This window comes from Chenopodium quinoa, unplaced genomic scaffold (genome assembly GCF_001683475.1).
Source record: "Chenopodium quinoa cultivar QQ74 unplaced genomic scaffold, ASM168347v1, whole genome shotgun sequence".
NCBI classification, from domain to species: Eukaryota; Viridiplantae; Streptophyta; class Magnoliopsida; order Caryophyllales; family Amaranthaceae; genus Chenopodium; species Chenopodium quinoa.
Window position 1 is genome coordinate 20226261 of NW_018742204.1, and position 17538 is coordinate 20243798.

The 17538-nt window shown below is 36.4% G+C and overlaps 4 protein-coding genes and 1 long non-coding RNA gene across 7 annotated transcripts; 3 read left to right on the forward strand and 2 right to left on the reverse strand.

Moving 5' to 3' along the window:
- The first annotated feature begins 1555 nt into the window (after positions 1-1555).
- LOC110684399 (aspartyl protease family protein At5g10770-like) lies at positions 1556-6749 on the forward strand. Its single transcript, XM_021860881.1, has 2 exons — positions 1556-1814; positions 6109-6749. Exons 1-2 carry the CDS (start codon positions 1556-1558, stop codon positions 6747-6749), a joined length of 900 nt encoding a protein of 299 aa, XP_021716573.1.
- Positions 6750-8343: 1594 nt separating this feature from the next.
- Positions 8344-9012, forward strand: LOC110684483 (probable aspartic protease At2g35615). Its single transcript, XM_021860970.1, has one exon. The coding sequence runs from the start codon at positions 8344-8346 to the stop codon at positions 9010-9012; it is 669 nt and encodes a 222-aa protein (XP_021716662.1).
- Positions 9013-9704: 692 nt separating this feature from the next.
- LOC110722256 lies at positions 9705-12702 on the reverse strand. The gene is made up of 3 exons (XR_002511565.1): positions 12617-12702; positions 11399-11577; positions 9705-11292 (listed from the first exon to the last, which is right to left on the reverse strand). It is a non-coding gene; the product is annotated as an uncharacterized LOC110722256 (long non-coding RNA).
- On the forward strand, positions 11592-14958 carry LOC110722230 (altered inheritance of mitochondria protein 21-like). 3 transcript variants are annotated; one of them, XM_021901510.1, is made up of 6 exons: positions 11592-12319; positions 12446-12510; positions 12608-12859; positions 12956-13412; positions 13501-13582; positions 13667-14958. In XM_021901510.1, exons 1-6 carry the CDS (start codon positions 12294-12296, stop codon positions 13862-13864), a joined length of 1080 nt encoding a protein of 359 aa, XP_021757202.1. In that variant the 5' UTR covers positions 11592-12293; the 3' UTR covers positions 13865-14958. The 3 variants fall into 3 exon arrangements, with proteins under 3 accessions (XP_021757202.1, XP_021757195.1, XP_021757210.1); XM_021901503.1 differs by having other exon boundaries at positions 13501-14958; XM_021901518.1 differs by having other exon boundaries at positions 11593-12367; positions 13501-14958.
- A 97-nt stretch (positions 14959-15055) lies between these two features.
- LOC110722249 lies at positions 15056-17496 on the reverse strand. Its single transcript, XM_021901529.1, has 3 exons — positions 17204-17496; positions 16458-16523; positions 15056-16115 (listed from the first exon to the last, which is right to left on the reverse strand). The coding sequence occupies exon 3, from the start codon at positions 16112-16114 to the stop codon at positions 15317-15319; it is 798 nt and encodes a 265-aa protein (XP_021757221.1). The 5' UTR covers position 16115; positions 16458-16523; positions 17204-17496; the 3' UTR covers positions 15056-15316.
- Positions 17497-17538: the final 42 nt, after the last annotated feature.

Here is a 17538-nt window from a genome sequence, read left to right on the forward strand (position 1 = left end):
ATTGAAGCTCAAGGAGAGAATTCAATGCATGCAAGTGTAATAAATGTGAGATTGTTTTGTAATCCCTTTGTGTTTTAATAAATGTTACACTCTGGTCTCACCTGCATATAGTTTTAGGCAATTTAATTGATTTAAATAATATAATAGGTTAGTGAGGTAATTAGAGTATTAAAAATTGTAAAACAAAGATAGTGGGGTAAATAGTTTATCAAAAAGTAATGAATGTGGGAGGAAATAAATTATATAAAAAAATAGTATTAGTGGGCTTGGGGGGGACCATGGAAGGAGATAGATATACTACCTCCATTTTGTATTTTTTGCAAGTTTGAGATATTATTTGTGAGATAAAATAATTCAAAGTTGTCAAAAATATGAAATAGATGTTGTAATGTTAAAACGTAGGTTTTTTCCAAAAAAAAAAAAAGGAAAATGTAATGCTTATTAAAATACAATCGTATTAATGTAACACTTATATTAAAACTAAGGGAGTAAATAGCTTATTTGGTATAAATTGGGGTAATTATACCTTATAGATGCGTAGGCTCTAGCCATGGGCTGATTTGGACCAAGTGGCAGTGGACTGCCCTTTGAACTTAGGCACGGAATTTGACTTTAGGCAAGGAAAGATCCTTTTGTGGACTTTTGGGCCAAAAATTTACCAGCCCAAATAAGGTTATTTGGAAACCAAACAATAAATATAATCTTTTTTTTTTTTTTTAACTTAACATGTTTATTTTATTACGTTTATCAATATTAAACTTTAATGACTAATAACTTTAATTCTTTATAGGTAAAAATTCTAAAAGTTATATACTACCTCTGTTTTAATGTATAATTTTTTAGTATAAACTTTTTATACCTTATATAAATATATAATAAAATATTTAAACGGTCAAACATGTGCATGGCAATATGGCATGTATGTCCAGTGATCACTAATTCACTAACTAGTGTATATATATCTCCACATAATTGACTTGATGATCTTCTGAATTAAATATTCTTGATTTCTTTCTTCTTTTTTCGATTCCCATAATCCCATATTTCCTTGTCAAAAAAAAATAATTATTAAATAAATTGAATCTATACATTTTAATCATTACTATACGTGATCACTAACTAGTGTATATATTTGTCAATTAAAGCCAAATTTTCACAATATGCATGCTCTTAAAGGTTTTTTTTTTTAAAAAAAAAAAACATTCATTTGATTTTCATATACAACCAGCAATAATTTTAGCAATTTTTCAACATCAAAATGCTTTCCAACATTCTATCTTTCACCATATTATCAATCATCTATTTAGCTTCCTTTCCTCCTTTTACTAAAAGCTTAATTGCACCACTAATCCCACCCTTATCTCCCAAATCACCACTCTACACTCAAGTACTTGAAGCCAACAACATCACCATCCCATCAACTACAACAAACATAACCTTAGATCGAAACCATTACATGACATGGTATCTTTCCAAACTATCATCATCTTCCCCAAACGAAGTGAGTGAGGTAGATTATATACAAGAATTACATGAACATGTAGTACAAATTTTCATGGGTAATCCACTGCAAATTGTGTATGGCTTCTTCGACACAGGAAGTAGTTTGTCATGGTTCAAATGCAATCAACCTACAGAAAAAGCGGGATTCTATTACTTTAACCAAACACAATCAGCTAGCTATCGTATTGTAAGATGTAGTGACCAGCAAAAGTGTAACACTAAAAAACAGTATATCAAAGGTTGCGATAAAACAGATGGGTGTATATTTGATATTACGTATTCAGGTGGAGATTGGGCTACCGGATATCTTTGTATGGATGACACCACATTTAGAATCGGTCCAGTTCAGACATTGGTACTGTTTCGGGTGAAAACAATGGGACCTTGCCGAAGGTCCGCTGAAACGGAGAACACTGGATTCGGTCCAAGTTATGTTGGGCCGAAGGTTTCCTGCACAGTAAACACACGTAAACTAGCCTCGGGGGTGTTGCCGAGGAAGGCCCCTCCGATGCTGAAGTCAGTACAATGTGTAGAAAGAGAACACTATGCAAGAGAATTAGTTGCTTGAGGCTTTGCTTGAATATATGAGAATATATGAATCTATCAATTAATATGAATGTATGAATATTGATGGCTTTTATACCTCTTCATACATGGAGAGGTTGGGCCTTAGCCCAATTGGCTTGCTTTGAGGGCTGACCTTTGACTTTAGCACAATTGGAGAGTTGAACCTTGACCTTGGGCTTTTAATTGGATCATTTAATGCCTAGGCCCAATTGGACTAAATTGGACCCAAACAACTTGCCCCCCAGACCCGATTTGGAAGGATGACGGGTCGGGTTTGATTTAATTCAGAAAAGGAGGGAAGTAAATGATTTAATTAATCCAAAAATTTGAATTTAAACCGTAATTAATGAGATAACAACGGTTAAGGCGGATGATTGTGGAAGTTGGACGGATAATGGGCAGTTTAATCGCAAGGTCGTGTGTTTAACGATTACTTAGTGGGGTATTTAAGAGAAATTGAAACGCGGACTCCCCGCATCCCATTCCTGGAGATATAAACAGAGGCGCGTCATCTCTCCTCACTTATTCACCAACACAAACCCATAAGCATCAGCCAGCTTCTTCTGGGTCTCCTCCAAGTCTTCCTTGGATTTCTTCAGCTCATCGGCGAGCTTGGAGGAGGAACCTTTCAGCTCATTCAGCTCCTGCTGAACTTGGGAAGCCTTTGTCTGAGCCTGGGCCACTTCAACTTTTTTGGCCATCAGTTGATCCTCAGCCTCATGGAGTTTAGCTCTCTGAGCTTCAGCAGCAGCAGCAGCCTCTGAGAGTTGGACATCCCTGGCCTGGAGCAGCTCTTCAGCAGCCATTCGGTTGGCTTCAAGAGCTTCTATTCGTTGCTGCACTTCAGCTTGTGCAGCAGCTCCTTCCTGAATACGGCTTTCAAAAGCAGCCTTGAACTTGGAGACGTCCACTCCCATGTGCTCCTGGAGGAATTTTTCCCCTTCCATCAGTGGGGGAAAAACTTCCTTTCCTCAAAACCTTCTGCGAGAAGGAAGTGTTTCCCCCACTGATGGAAGGGGAAAAATTCCTCCAGGAGCACATGGGAGTGGACGTCTCCAAGTTCAAGGCTGCCGTTGAAAGCCGTATTCAGGAAGGAGCTGCTGCACAAGCTGAAGTGCAGCAACGAATAGAAGCTCTTGAAGCCAGCCGAATGGCTGCTGAAGAGCTGCTCCAGGCCAGGGATGTCCAACTCTCAGAGGCTGCTGCTGCTGCTGAAGCTCAGAGAGCTAAACTCCATGAGGCTGAGGATCAACTGATGGCCAAAAAAGTTGAAGTGGCCCAGGCTCAGACAAAGGCTTCCCAAGTTCAGCAGGAGCTGAATGAGCTGAAAGGTTCCTCCTCCAAGCTCGCCGATGAGCTGAAGAAATCCAAGGAAGACTTGGAGGAGACCCAGAAGAAGCTGGCTGATGCTTATGGGTTTGTGTTGGTGAATAAGTGAGGAGAGATGACGCGCCTCTGTTTATATCTCCAGGAATGGGATGCGGGGAGTCCGCGTTTCAATTTCTCTTAAATACCCCACTAAGTAATCGTTAAACACACGACCTTGCGATTAAACTGCCCATTATCCGTCCAACTTCCACAATCATCCGCCTTAACCGTTGTTATCTCATTAATTACGGTTTAAATTCAAATTTTTGGATTAATTAAATCATTTACTTCCCTCCTTTTCTGAATTAAATCAAACCCGACCCGTCATCCTTCCAAATCGGGTCTGGGGGGCAAGTTGTTTGGGTCCAATTTAGTCCAATTGGGCCTAGGCATTAAATGATCCAATTAAAAGCCCAAGGTCAAGGTTCAACTCTCCAATTGTGCTAAAGTCAAAGGTCAGCCCTCAAAGCAAGCCAATTGGGCTAAGGCCCAACCTCTCCATGTATGAAGAGGTATAAAAGCCATCAATATTCATACATTCATATTAATTGATAGATTCATATATTCTCATATATTCAAGCAAAGCCTCAAGCAACTAATTCTCTTGCATAGTGTTCTCTTTCTACACATTGTACTGACTTCAGCATCGGAGGGGCCTTCCTCGGCAACACCCCCGAGGCTAGTTTACGTGTGTTTACTGTGCAGGAAACCTTCGGCCCAACATAACTTGGACCGAATCCAGTCTTCTCCGTTTCAGCGGACCTTCGGCAAGGTCCCATTGTTTTCACCCGAAACAGGTACAATTCAGGTTTGGATGCAGTTATACTGACATCAACAAATTCCCCGGGATTATAGGTACGTGCTCTTTAATTCTTATTTATGTAAATTGTAAATGATGAACTATAAAGGCATTACAAATGTGATTTTTCGTAGGTGTGTCTGGTTTTGAGCCCCAAACCAATTATTAAGTCATATTTTGCTCATCTGATTTGTTTTTTTTTTTTTGAAAAATGGAAACTAAAATTCCAACCTTTGCGCAGTCTGACAAAAAAAATCCAACCTTTAATTAATCTCACAAAAATCCAACCTTTATACATCACCTTCTCCCACAGATCCATTACCTGTTGATGACCGATTTTTGTAAGTTATGTGCCACGGGTCAGTCATTAATTGGTCAATTATTTTTTTAATCATTAAAAAACAAAAAAAAAATTAAAAGAAAAAAAATCAGAAAAACCAAAATCCCCATCCCCACCTCCTTCCCTGAACACCGCACCTAACCACCACATCCCCATCCCCACCGCCCCTAACCTTGAAACCCGACCACCTTAAACCACCACACCAACCCCCCTTACCCGAAATTGACCACCGCAACCACCTATGCCCTTAAATCCTACCACCCTTTACTCAAAACTGACCACCCATACCCTTAAATCCTACCACCCCTTACCCGAAACTAACCACCGCAGCCACCCCCAAACTCGAATATGGACTACCCCCAAACACGACCACCCACATCACCCCTAAACTCGACCACCCACGACACCCATACCCTTAAACAAGAAGAAATAGGGGCGAGTTTAGGGGTGGTCGGGTTTTAGGTTGGCTAGGGTGGTCGAGGTTCTGGGGTGGTCGGGGTTTTAGGGTGGTTGGTGTAAGGGTCGGGGTTTTGTGGGTTGAGTTTCGTGGGTGGCTGGCGTGGTCAGGTTTTAGGTTGGCTGGGGTGGTTGGGGTTCTAGGGTGGTCGGGGTTTAGGGTGGTTGGTGTTAGGGTCGGGTTTTGTGGGCCGGGGTTGGTTGGGGTGGTCGGGGTTTTAGGGTGGTCGGGCTTCAGGTTGGCTGGGGTGGTCGGGTTTTTGGTGGGTTGTTGGGGTGGCGGAATTGGTGGATTGGTGGTTTGTTGGAGAGAGGAAAGAGAAAGAGGAGTGAGAAGGGAAATTAATATAATTATAAAAAAAAAATTTAACCTGTTTAATAGGTTAAAGGTCAAATGGATCTGTGAGAGAAGGTGAGGTATAAAGGTTGAATTTTTATGATATTAATGGAAGGTTGGATTTTTATTGTCAAACCGCACAAAGATTGGATTTTTAGTTTCTATTTTTCCTTTTTTTTCCGATCAGAACAAATCTAAACTTATTTCTGATATGATTTTTTTTTTTTGTCTCATATCAAATCTAAATTTATTATCTTATTTGACCAAACTTTAACCTTATATTCATTCTTATCTATTTATAAAAAGAAAGGTCTAGTTAAATTCAAAATAGTATGTACAAAGTATATTTATTTTTAATATGTAATTATCTCCGTTAAAATAAAATTAATATTTAATCATCATAATATTTTTTCATTACAAAATTAAAGATATGTAACGACTAAAATTAATATCGCTCATACAAAAATAACATATGATCTGCACTTAATTTTTTAGGTCTTATCTAATTTAATTTGAACGTAAAGGTTCTTAATTAAGGTGAACCAAGCATGGCCTTATTTTATTCGAGTACTATTAATATTGTGTATTGTGTTTATTTTAAACGAATAACATGTGTAAATTTTTGTTTTTCGTTTCATATTAGTAACATATATATTTTGACTTTCATCACTATACACAAACTTTTCATTTGAATTAATACATTGAAAAACAAAATTTAATTTTGTTAATTAAATTCAGGTGCAAACAACAATGAGTACTCTCTCCCAAGACAACTTAACGCAGATGACCCCAAGTTTTCATACTGCATATCTAGTGACCTAAGTCAAATCAATGTCCTCTTATTTGGTCCTGAATCAAGGATCCAAGGCCAACCTGTGAAAATGTTCAGAAACTTCAACAATGATAATTATTTCATTGAACTCCTTGCCATCACAGTGAATAATGAGAGGTTAGATGTGCCACCATCAGTATTCCAGATGTCGGATTCCGGGACAAGAGGCTTCATCATAGACTCAGGCACCACCTCAACTTGGTTAACCTCGGTGGCTTTCGAGGCCATGAAGAAGAAGATGGTGCAATTGTTTGGTCCTCCGGTCCAGTACAAATATTTTGAGATTTGTTATGAAAGTCGAAAGTTTGTAGATGGGAGGCCGCCTGTCATACGATTTGAGTTCGAGAATTATTTGTTAGAGATTGAGGAGAGTAATATATGGTATAAGATACCCAGTTCCACCTTGCAATGTTTGATAATACTTAACAGACAGAACAACACCATATCCATACTTGGAAATCAACCACTTCTTGATTTTAACGTTGGGTATGATCCTAATAAGGGACTCTTGCATTTTGATAAGATCAAGTGCCCTACTCCTTTTTAACTTTCGTTTTTGTATGAATTAATACTTCATATAATATTAATAATATATGTTAGTTGATTATCCTAATGTGTGAGTACTATCTCCCATGTTTTGTGGGAAGTTAAAACTATTGTGAATCCTCACTTTCTTGATATTTACTTTTCTGCGTCAATTAAAATATAGGGTTTGTTCACATTTACTGAACTGAGCTGAACTGAATTGATTGGAGCTGAACTGAACTGAGCTGATCAAAATGAATATTTTATGAGAGAAGGAAATTAGGAGCTGAACTGAACTGAACTGATTGGAGCTGAACTGAAATTAAGCTAAAATGAACAAGCTCATAATTTGTTTTTGCTTAAACATTTTTATTACTCCATCTGTTCTTAAAAAGATACAGTAATTACGTTAGTTATTTTGGGTGTTCTCTTTTGGTGTTATGTTTGAATTATATGCTAGATTAAAACAATTTTTTAAAGATATTTTCCCTCGTACATACAACTTTCTATGCAATTAATTCTACCTACTAAAATAATTTACCTATGCCCAAAGCAAATTATTTATGTTCAACAAAAAAAAATAAAAAAATAAAAAAATAAAAAATAAAAACTTAATCCCAAGTCCCAATGTAAATGTTCCTATAATTTTCAACATTGACTAACTACCTTAACATGGATTACTTGATATATGAGATCAAATCATTGTTTACCACTATATACCTTATTTTCATGAATAACCACATATAATCACCAAACGTTATCGGGGTGGCAATGTCATCCAACCCCGAGTTTAACCGGGTGACGGATAGATGATGGATGGGTAGGGTGAGGGATTCAGGTGATGATACATCTAATTCATCACCCGACCCATTCATCTAACCATTAAATATATATTTTTAAATAAATATCATTGTATAATAATTTAATGTCTATTTAAAATGTTAGGAATTGACATGTATTTTAAGTTTTAAAGTTAGTAAAAAGGAGCAAGTATTAGAAGGATATATCAAAGTTTAATTAGTTCACCTTTTTTTTTCAAATCTTGAATTTAATTATGAAAGTGTAAAATTTCATGTATATATTTTATTTCACCTAAATTATCACTCGATTTCCAGGGATGATGGATGGATCAATATGGATGAAGGTAAATTAGGTAATGAATGGATTGGGTGAGGAATGGATCATTAGTGGATGGAGGCAGATGAAACATCACCCAACCCACCTCCAATCCATTGCCATCCCAATACGTAACAATCTTTAGGAATGGATGGATTACCATATTAAATTAAATATGAATTCAGATTAATTACACCAATAATGTCATAAGTCATAACATATAGTCAAGCACGCGTTACATTTAACTTAAGTGAAAGGATGTAATGTAATTACATTCACAGATTCACTTGGCCAAAATTAATATTGATCACATTTCCATTTATTACCATATCAAACATGGAATAAGACTATAAAAAACATCATCATAACAATCATGCATTAAATATGTAAATGTTCATAACATGTAAAAACACACATAATGTGGAGAATTGGTAACGAACTAACGAAGTCCTTAAAAATGTAATTTCATTCATAAATCATAATTCATTCAAGTATCACATATGATATTTGTTTTCCTCAACATGTTCACCAAAACTTTCCTTAGCACCATCTTTTTGGTTGTCTCTTTGGCTTCGGCCTCTTCTCCTAGCAAAGGCTTAACTGCACCTCTAATCCCACCAACCTCTCCTCGTTCTCCATTTTATACCGAAATACTCAAAGCAAACAACATATCAACAACGAAAAATGTTACTCTAAACCGAAGCCAATACATGGAGTGGCTCATAACAAAATATACACAAAACAAGCAAGGAGAGGTTTCATTTCAAAGGGATGCGGGTCATCACGTAGTAGACATGTACTTGGGTAATCCAGAGCAACGAGTGTACGGGATCTTCGACACATCGAGTGATATTGTATGGATCCAATGCGCCAAGCAAGCAAAACAGAATGAATTTGTGTACTATAACTATAGTGAGTCCTCTACTTACAAACATGTACCGTGTGATGATGTCAAATGCAACACTAGTTATGTAAACATTATAGGATGCAAAGGGAAACTACCTCCTTGCGCATTCATGGCCACTTATGAGAATGCGACGGTTGCTTATGGTCCCTTGGCTACTGATGTTGTCACATTCAAACCGGAGTCGGAGATTGTCCAAGATTTCATCTTTGGATGCAGCGTTAAGAATAGCCCCAGAATGATGGGGGCCATAGGTGAGTTTTAAACTATTCCCAAAATATATCGACAAATGTTTACTAAAAATTGATTCTGGCACACACCTCATTATGAATTTATGAGGGCACAATTTTCAATGCTCTTCTCAAATTAATGTGTCAAAACCAAATCTTTTTGTGCGTAAGTCAATTTTCTATATTTATTTCGTAGGAATATAAATAGTTTTGGATTGGTATTGTGTCCATTTGGCGGAAGTGTTCTTAGTCATGGTGGGTCATAGGACACACCATTTGTATTGAATTATTAAGCTAAGGTATAAAGTCGAAGATAATACGGAGTGTAAATAATCAAGAATTGGGATTGTGTGCATTTGGCGAATTGTGATGGATCATAGGACCCACCATTAATAAGAAAAAGAAAATGGTTTTCTATATTGGATCGAAACAAATTGAAGTTTTTTTGAAGAATCTGATTGTCGATTCGGATTAGATTAAAGGGGTAAGGATATACTCAATAGGCCAACACAACTAAGCTATTTTAATTATTTCTAAGACATATTTCAAGATTGTGAACCAATATGACCAATTTGTAACATTTTGTATTTTTCTTAATCACGTTTTAAAACAAATAATTTGACTAGGACAGAATGGTATTACCAAAACTTTAATTCAAATTAGATCTATGTAAAATTTGAATCAAATTGGACTTACCTTTTAAAAAACAAATTAAGTTTTAATTAAAGGTTTTTCTCATTGGTAGCAATAAAAGTTTGTAAATTCTCTTAAATAGCATTAGTTTTACAATTATTTCCTTGTATAGCTTTATTTTATTAAATGTGATATATTAGCCTAAAATACAATAACCATGGTTATGTAATAATAATTTACTAAATTACCCTCACTTAATTTATTGATTGATACCTACAATAATCATACTTCATCAACATTAGTTCATACGTAAAACAGGGCATCCATGGCAATCTAATGCAGAAAGTTTGTTTTTTGTTTAAAATTTAGGAAGAAGGAATTACCTTGTAACTGTAGAAATTAGGCCTTTTTTGCATATTGAGATGATTGAGGTGATGAATTTTTGATAATTGCACTTGAGTTTGAGCGATCGAACAAGTAAAAACTTAAACGCGACATTGCCACCAAAGATCACAACCATCATACCACCATAACCATCGAACCACCATCATTCATTAACCTTCAATCATCTCCGCGACACCCCATCGATCCTTCGACCACCATCTCCACCATACCCCATCGAACCACCATCAGCTGTTAACCCCAAACCGAACCCAATTTGGGCTTACCCAATTTCAACCACCATAGCCACCGACAAATTCGATTTGACCACCATAGAGTTGGGCGGGGATTCGATTGTGGCGTTTCGACTGGGTGGGGGTTCGATTGGCTAGGGGTTTGATTGGGTTGGGGTTTCGTTTGGGTTGTCATGGGGTCGGTGAGACAGGGAGACCGTGCAGGTGGTGGTGCTAGATGGGGGTTCGACAGGGTGGGGGTTCCATGGGGTGGGCGGGTTGATGATGATGATCAATTTGCTAAATATTTGTTAATTAGAAAAATATTGTCATGTTAAAGAAATTTATCAAAAGTAATGCTATTTTTGAGAATTTGTAAAAAATTTTGTTACTATTGAGAGTGTGCAATTTTACATTGCTACCAATGAGAATTTCCCTTTAATTAAAAACGGATTGGATCATCAAATAGACGACTCTACCTGAAATGACTCTCGAGATTGATATTTTCTTACCAATGCATTGTTACTTACGGAGTAGTAGTGAGCCACTATCCGTAAAATCTTAGATCCGTAATTGTCATTGATTTGACAACGCTATAGCCTATATACATACAAGTATACAACAGAGGAAAAAAGTGATTCATTTCTCCAATATTAAGCAAACAAATTTCAATTATAACATATTTATTTTTTATTTTTTTTATTTTCTTATTAACAGGTGCATCTAATAGTGGCTTATCACTCCCAAGGCAACTATATCCGGACGATCCCAAGTTCTCATATTGTATATCCGATGACCTGTCCAAAACAAGCCTAATCAAGTTTGGTCCAGCAGCAGAACTCAGGGGTGATACCCTTGACATGGTAAAGAACCTTCACACCAGTTTCTACTACCTCGATGTGGTCTCTGTCCAAGTGAACAGAGAAGACATCGATGTAAGACCAGTAGTGTTTGAGATGAACAATAACGGGACAAGAGGCTTCATCGCAGACTCTACTACCGCCCTAACTATCCTAACAACAGAAGCTTTTGATGCATTGAAGAAGAAGATAGAGCAATTCCTTGGCCCTGCAACAAAGTACGCCATTTTCGAGATTTGTTATACTTCCTCAAAGCTTGGAAAGGGGCAGGAGGATAAAAGGCCGATTATAGCACTAGAGGTCACTGATTTTACCTTAGAATTCGAGGAATTTCGAGTATGGCAGAAAATCCCAAAAGCTGACATAGAGTGCTTGCAAATGATTAGAACAATGTCAACTTTATCTGTCCTTGGATTTGAGCAGCTTGTAAATTACAATATTGGGCATGATCCTAATAATGACCTCATGTACATGGAACAGACTGATTGCGAAACTGCTAGTTAGAATCATTTTATCAATTAAAAAATATTAGTACTATTTATTTGGTTTGTCTTGGTATGATTGTTGAAAAAGATTACAAATATTCATAATAATGATTCTGTTAACTTATAATATAGATTGACCATTTAAACTAATTTTTCTCATTCCTGCATGTTAAAAATTCAATTTTGGTATACAAACACAGTACAAGAGTAACAAAACACAGAAGAAAATTAGCAAAGAAATGTTTGAAAGACAAGATAACCTGCTAAAAAAGCTTATAAAATGATAGTGTTTGCCTTTTAATGAACTTATTAGATCCCTTAATTACTTGCGGAATATTTCTTCTTTTTTTCTACTTTTGAAATCATAATCCCCAGAACAAAAACTAGGTAAAAGAAATAATTAAATCCGTCCTTTTTTATACTTCGTATTTTTTAAAAACAGAAGAAGAGCAGGCATAAAGATAAAAGGAAACGTACTTTCTTGTAAGAAGATGATTCTAACAAAGAATAAAGGTTATCTTAATGCAGCAAAGAATATTCTATCTTTACTTGCCCAACACCATTCTTCACCTTATAGAGTCTTATTACCTAGGAACATCTTCCAAGTTTTCCCAAGTAACCCACCTTTGATTATAAAGTTCCCTGACGTCCCCTGCATTTCACAACACATAATGCTCCTACGTATCTCCTCAAAATCACGTATCTGAACGATATCAATCCATTAATGGAAGAACTGCTCAGTCAAGTGAGGTACCTCTACAATCACTCCCAATAATACAGTATTCGTATTCCTCAGGGGTAAATGCTTACATTTTCGAGTTTTTATGACTAATGTTATCTAAATGCATTTTGACTAAAAAATCTCTGTTTTGTTAGGTCAAAATTCAGTGGGAGAGAAGAACTTGGAAACACCAGGTACCAAAGAACATCATCGTTTAGAGGTAAGGTTTTATGCTTTAGCAAATTGCAGAACAGTTCAGGAAAAAGAGAGAAATCAGCAGCTTTTAAAAAAAAAATGAATTCTATTAACAAATGCAGAGAGTAAACCTCAAAAGTGGCTCAGGAGACAGTTCTCACGCCAAATGAGTAACAAAGAGCCAGCTGAGGACGCAGAGTATGCTGCAGCAGTTGCAGCAGCTGCATTTGCCATTACTTCGCTTGATTCAGAGAGCCCGGATCAAAAAGCACCAGAAGCAGGACCACAATTCTCTCTTCCAAGAATCATAAGCGGGATTGTGGACAGAATTTCGGCAGCAGCACAGCCTGATGAAGCATTAAACAGAAACAATGGTAAAAGCTCAAGGCTCAAATTTAATATATAGCATTATAGCTGATTTGCATGGTTTTTATTTACAATAAGTTGAAGCATTTTTATGACTGTGTCAGATGATCATCAAGCCAGAATACCAGAGAAAACTATCCATCCAGTACCATCAATAAAAAGGATTCCAACTATGCCAAAGAAAAGACTAACCTTTGCTGATGAGCTGCAAGAAGATAGCGGGATGCCCTACAATTACATCGAAAAGTCTCCAACTTTTGATGAAGAGTCAGAAGATGCCAAAAAATTGAAACCAACCATTCCCTTCACCAGAAGGAGTCCATCTGTGAAAAGGACTCCAACTTTTGGCGAAGAACAGACACAGAATGCTAAACCCACTAAACAAGAAAGTTCAGCACCAAGACTCTATCCATCATCCAATATCCCCCCTCCACCCGCAGTTCCACCACTTTACATAGAGCCTATAGATCCACCAAAACGGGCACACAGAGCCAGGCGTGGGAGCTTTGACACAGATGCAGACGCTTGGGAGACAGAAGAAATGGCTAAAATTAAAGAAAGGTAGATGGGAAGTTTGATACCTAACTTTCTAAATGCAATAATGTAGAATTTTTAAATTTTAAAATTTGGCATGTATTCATATACACAGATATGAGAAACTGAATGCAACAATTCTGGAATGGGAAGATAAGAAGAAGAAGAAAGCCAGACGCAAATTGGAATCAACAGAGGTTCGCTTTAAATCTAAGCAAGACTCCAGTTGCTATAAATATAGGAAAGCTTTTCTAACGAAGGTCTGCTTGCAAGAATCGCAGAGCAATAAGGAAAAAAGGAGGGCTAAAGCATTGCAAAATTATCAAATTGAGATGGAACGCATAAGACAGATAGCTGATGGAGCAAGAGCACAGGCAAAGGAAAAACGGAGGAAAAAAGAGCTCAAGGTGAAGGAGAAGGCTAACAAATACCGAGCAACAGGAGAACCTCCTCTGCCTCCAATGTGCCTTTGTTTGTAAAGGCAACGAAGCAATATGGCATCTATCATCAAGTTACAACAGTACACAGAGGAACACATAAAGCCTTTGGACAAAAATAGAGCAGTTAATTCTTGTTACATTTTCATCAAAGGTGTTTGCAAAAGGACAATCAGTATGTATCATATTTAGGTGTAAATAGATTACAAACATACATTTCAAACAAGTCATATGTATAATACAATTTGAACAAAGCGTAAGGTGTGGAAATATATTGATATAACAAATCAGTAACTTAAACAGATGGAACCCTGTGTTTTTGTTACAAGCAAAATGTTTGCGCAAGGGTGTTTTTGTAACAGTCTACCATTTCATACCTATTAGGGATGAGATTGAGTAAATTTGCTTGCGGACAAGAGGCCCAAGAAAATTATTTTCCTATCAAATGCAAAAGACCACCATTCCTTTCGTTTAAGCAAAACACAATAAAGCCATGAAAACACAATTGATAAGATCTCCAAGCTAATGAAGCCAATGCAGCCTTTTATTATTTATTTTTTTGGGGTGTGAAAAACTACAGCTTGCTAATGCTACAACTAATTTAATTAATTAATTTAATACTTAATCTTTGTACCAGAAGAAAATACTCAGTAAATAAACCAGGAATCTAAAGATATGAAATCTTGTTTTACAAGGAAAATAGGGATATGAAAAGAAATTATCCATGAACAACAAGATATTATGAGGCATTAATCACATCAATTCAAAAGTTTATTTATTCAAGAAAAAGGAAAAAAATAGGGAAAAGGAAAATAACTCTGATGCATAGTATAGCATCAAAAAACAAGAAGCCCTAAATTGCGTTCTATGCTCAGGTATATATCAATAGCAACATAATCTAAAATAAAGGAGATATACATCCAAAAGCCTTTAGTTGCAGCCAAAATATTGACAATTTGATATTCTAGACTCTAGAGTGATGCACATCTGAGAATTTTGATACAAAAAATGTCTTTTGTGTTTGTGGCATATATTTTCTGATTCATTTTATTGAACACTCCCATATACACCCAGAATAATTTTTGAAATTGAGAACTATGCATATCAGTAGCCCAATTGCATGCACGGTGAATGATTCAGCATTCAACAGTATCACAATGGATAAAGTCCATAAGATGAATTCAAACACACAAAAATCTAGCAGAGGCGTATTTAGTATTTATCACAGCACAATTGATCATAATAGTCCCTCATACGGGAAGCCCATTTCATTATGAGCCTCTAGGACTCCAAATAATCACAACAAAGCATTACAATTTTGATGTCAACTGTGAGAAAGTATGCAACTTCACAGGTCTCCCATCACACTTCCCTAATCAATCAATCAATGACCAACCAATATACATGGATAATGGAGAAACTGGAAGTAAAGAAGAAACTATCTTGCAAGCCAACAAACTCAACAAGAACACAAACTGCAGAATCAAACAAACCTTAGCTTGCAATTTCTCTCAATAACCAATCCAAAGTAGGGTACGCAAAGTAGAGAACCAAAAGAGATGGCAGAGCTAATAGAACACTGACTAGCAAGTACAGGACCAATATAGCCACACTTCCTGGTATTACGCAGAATATAATCACCAAGAAAAGAATAACCAGCGGGAACTTAGAAGCAACGTGGATGAAGTAATCAAGAGACTTATGAAGTGAGAATTGAGGCCTCTCCACATTAATATTACCAGCAACACGATTGTTATTAAGGTTGCTTCCCAACCATCCTCGAGTTTGAGCATATTGAACCCTTCTAGGGCTTTCATTGTTGGGAGAACCAATAAGTGAGCTTATTCTTGGAGAAAATGATGGCCGGCTATCATCTCTTACTGAACAAGAAGATTCTGCCCGTTCTCCATTCAAGCTCTCTATCATCCAAAGGATAAAGTAGTTTTTTCGAGGAAACTTGAGATTTCCTCTATAGACCCATCTAAACGATAACAAGCTGCACCATGGACAGGAAACAAAAAACGGAAGTTTAATCTTCTGGGCAGGCAATTTCAGAACAGCCCATTGAAGTCCAAGAACACAATTCTGGCAGAGAGTGTGACCACACCATAAGACATAAGGCACATTCTCAACGATATTGAAGGATTCAAAGCAAATTGGGCACTCTAGACCTTCCTCTCTGCTAGAACTTGACCCAGTGTCATCATCTGACGAGTCAGCACAACACAGTTTTGGCTCGGTAGAAACCTTCCGAAGACGAAGATTTGGGATTGTATTTGGAAAACTCCACATTCTAACCAATGAAAGTTTGCTAGTTAGTGATTTAGTATAGTACAGTTGGAACTACTCATTTAACACTAAAGACACAACATTGAACCTACATGTCTCATAAATTTCACAGACTCTCGTCACAGATACAATGGTAGCCTACTGCATATATAAATTAGTGGATGATGCACATATTATGAGGAATTGGTACTAGAGTACTAGACTCTACTTCAACCAGAGAGCAACTTGTATTTGTTTTTACACTTCACATAGTTAGTTGAGCTATCACTCCATGATAAAAATCTATGAACTTATGATTAAACACCGAAAATACCGATGAACAAGTGTAATGTTCCAATATACTGACCTCAGAAATGTATCAATATTCAGTCTCTTTGTTTGAATGCTTTACACCTTTTTCCAGTAAATTTATCTGAGAGATGAAAGAGCATGAAACAGAAAATATGTAAGACCACACATATCTTGTACATACAATAAGGTTAATAAAAAGCACTACTAAATCATAGAGTTTGACAAATCAGCACAAACAACTGCACCATAAAATAATCTTACACTTTCATTCTACATAACCCACTAATACAAATATACAATCAACTTGATTGATTAACAAAAGTTGTAAATTTACTGTTTGACCTGTCTTCTAGAATTAGACCAATGAAACCCACTAGTAAAACCTTCACTTACTTTTGTAATATAACATAGAATTTGAACATTCATGTCATGTAACTTCCATATTGATAAAATCTTGTTTGAGACGAATTTACAATAACTTATTGTGAGATCGGGGTGACTTTTTATTTCATTTAAGATACCATGTAACAACTTACAACATCTCTTTGTTTTCTCTAAACTAGATATACCATCAATTATGAACAGGGGAAAATTGGAATTCAAGTCTATTGAATTCGCTGCTATATAAAAATGTACCAATGATAATTTCCAAAATAAATAGAAAACAAAATTCGAATTCTAAAGAACTAATTAAACCCATTAAGCTAAATGTAAATTACATAGAAATAATTAAATCAAAGGGTCAAATCTATATATGTATTTCGATTAGTGAAAGATTAGAGAAGAAAGATGTGATCTTACCCAGAAATTCGGCAGTATTTTAATGGGGAATGTGAAATCTTAATCTTGAATTTGAGGTGCCTCTTCCCTACTTCCCGGAGAAGATCAACTAATACTTGGAATTTTAAATTTCTCCATTGATGTTGATTTGTTTGGTTAACCATAATTAAAACCAGCAAAATTAGATCGTGATGTAACCAGGGTCATACGTCACCGTTTTTACCATGGAAGTAGCTGGAAAAAGAAAAAGAAGGAGGAAAAAGTAAGTCTTTGATTTAAATCCTAGACCCGTTGTGGAGCACTCGAGATACATTGAAGCCCATTTAGTCTGATGTAAAATGTTCGGAAAATATTAC

What these genes read in the sequence shown, in the direction of transcription:
- LOC110684399 (XM_021860881.1), top strand. Translation starts at nt 1,556, where the DNA reads ATGGGTAATCCACTGCAAATTGTGTATGGCTTCTTCGACACAGGAAGT. An exon ending in TTGGGCTACCGGATATCTTT is followed by an intron (nt 1,815 to 6,108) that starts GTATGGATGACA and finishes AATTAAATTCAG; the next exon opens with GTGCAAACAACAATGAGTAC.
- LOC110722249 (XM_021901529.1), bottom strand. Translation starts at nt 16,114, where the DNA reads ATGTGGAGTTTTCCAAATACAATCCCAAATCTTCGTCTTCGGAAGGTT.
- LOC110684483 (XM_021860970.1), top strand. Translation starts at nt 8,344, where the DNA reads ATGATATTTGTTTTCCTCAACATGTTCACCAAAACTTTCCTTAGCACC.
- LOC110722230 (XM_021901503.1), top strand. Translation starts at nt 12,294, where the DNA reads ATGGAAGAACTGCTCAGTCAAGTGAG. An exon ending in GAACTGCTCAGTCAAGTGAG is followed by an intron (nt 12,320 to 12,445) that starts GTACCTCTACAA and finishes CTGTTTTGTTAG; the next exon opens with GTCAAAATTCAGTGGGAGAG. An exon ending in AAGAACATCATCGTTTAGAG is followed by an intron (nt 12,511 to 12,607) that starts GTAAGGTTTTAT and finishes TAACAAATGCAG; the next exon opens with AGAGTAAACCTCAAAAGTGG.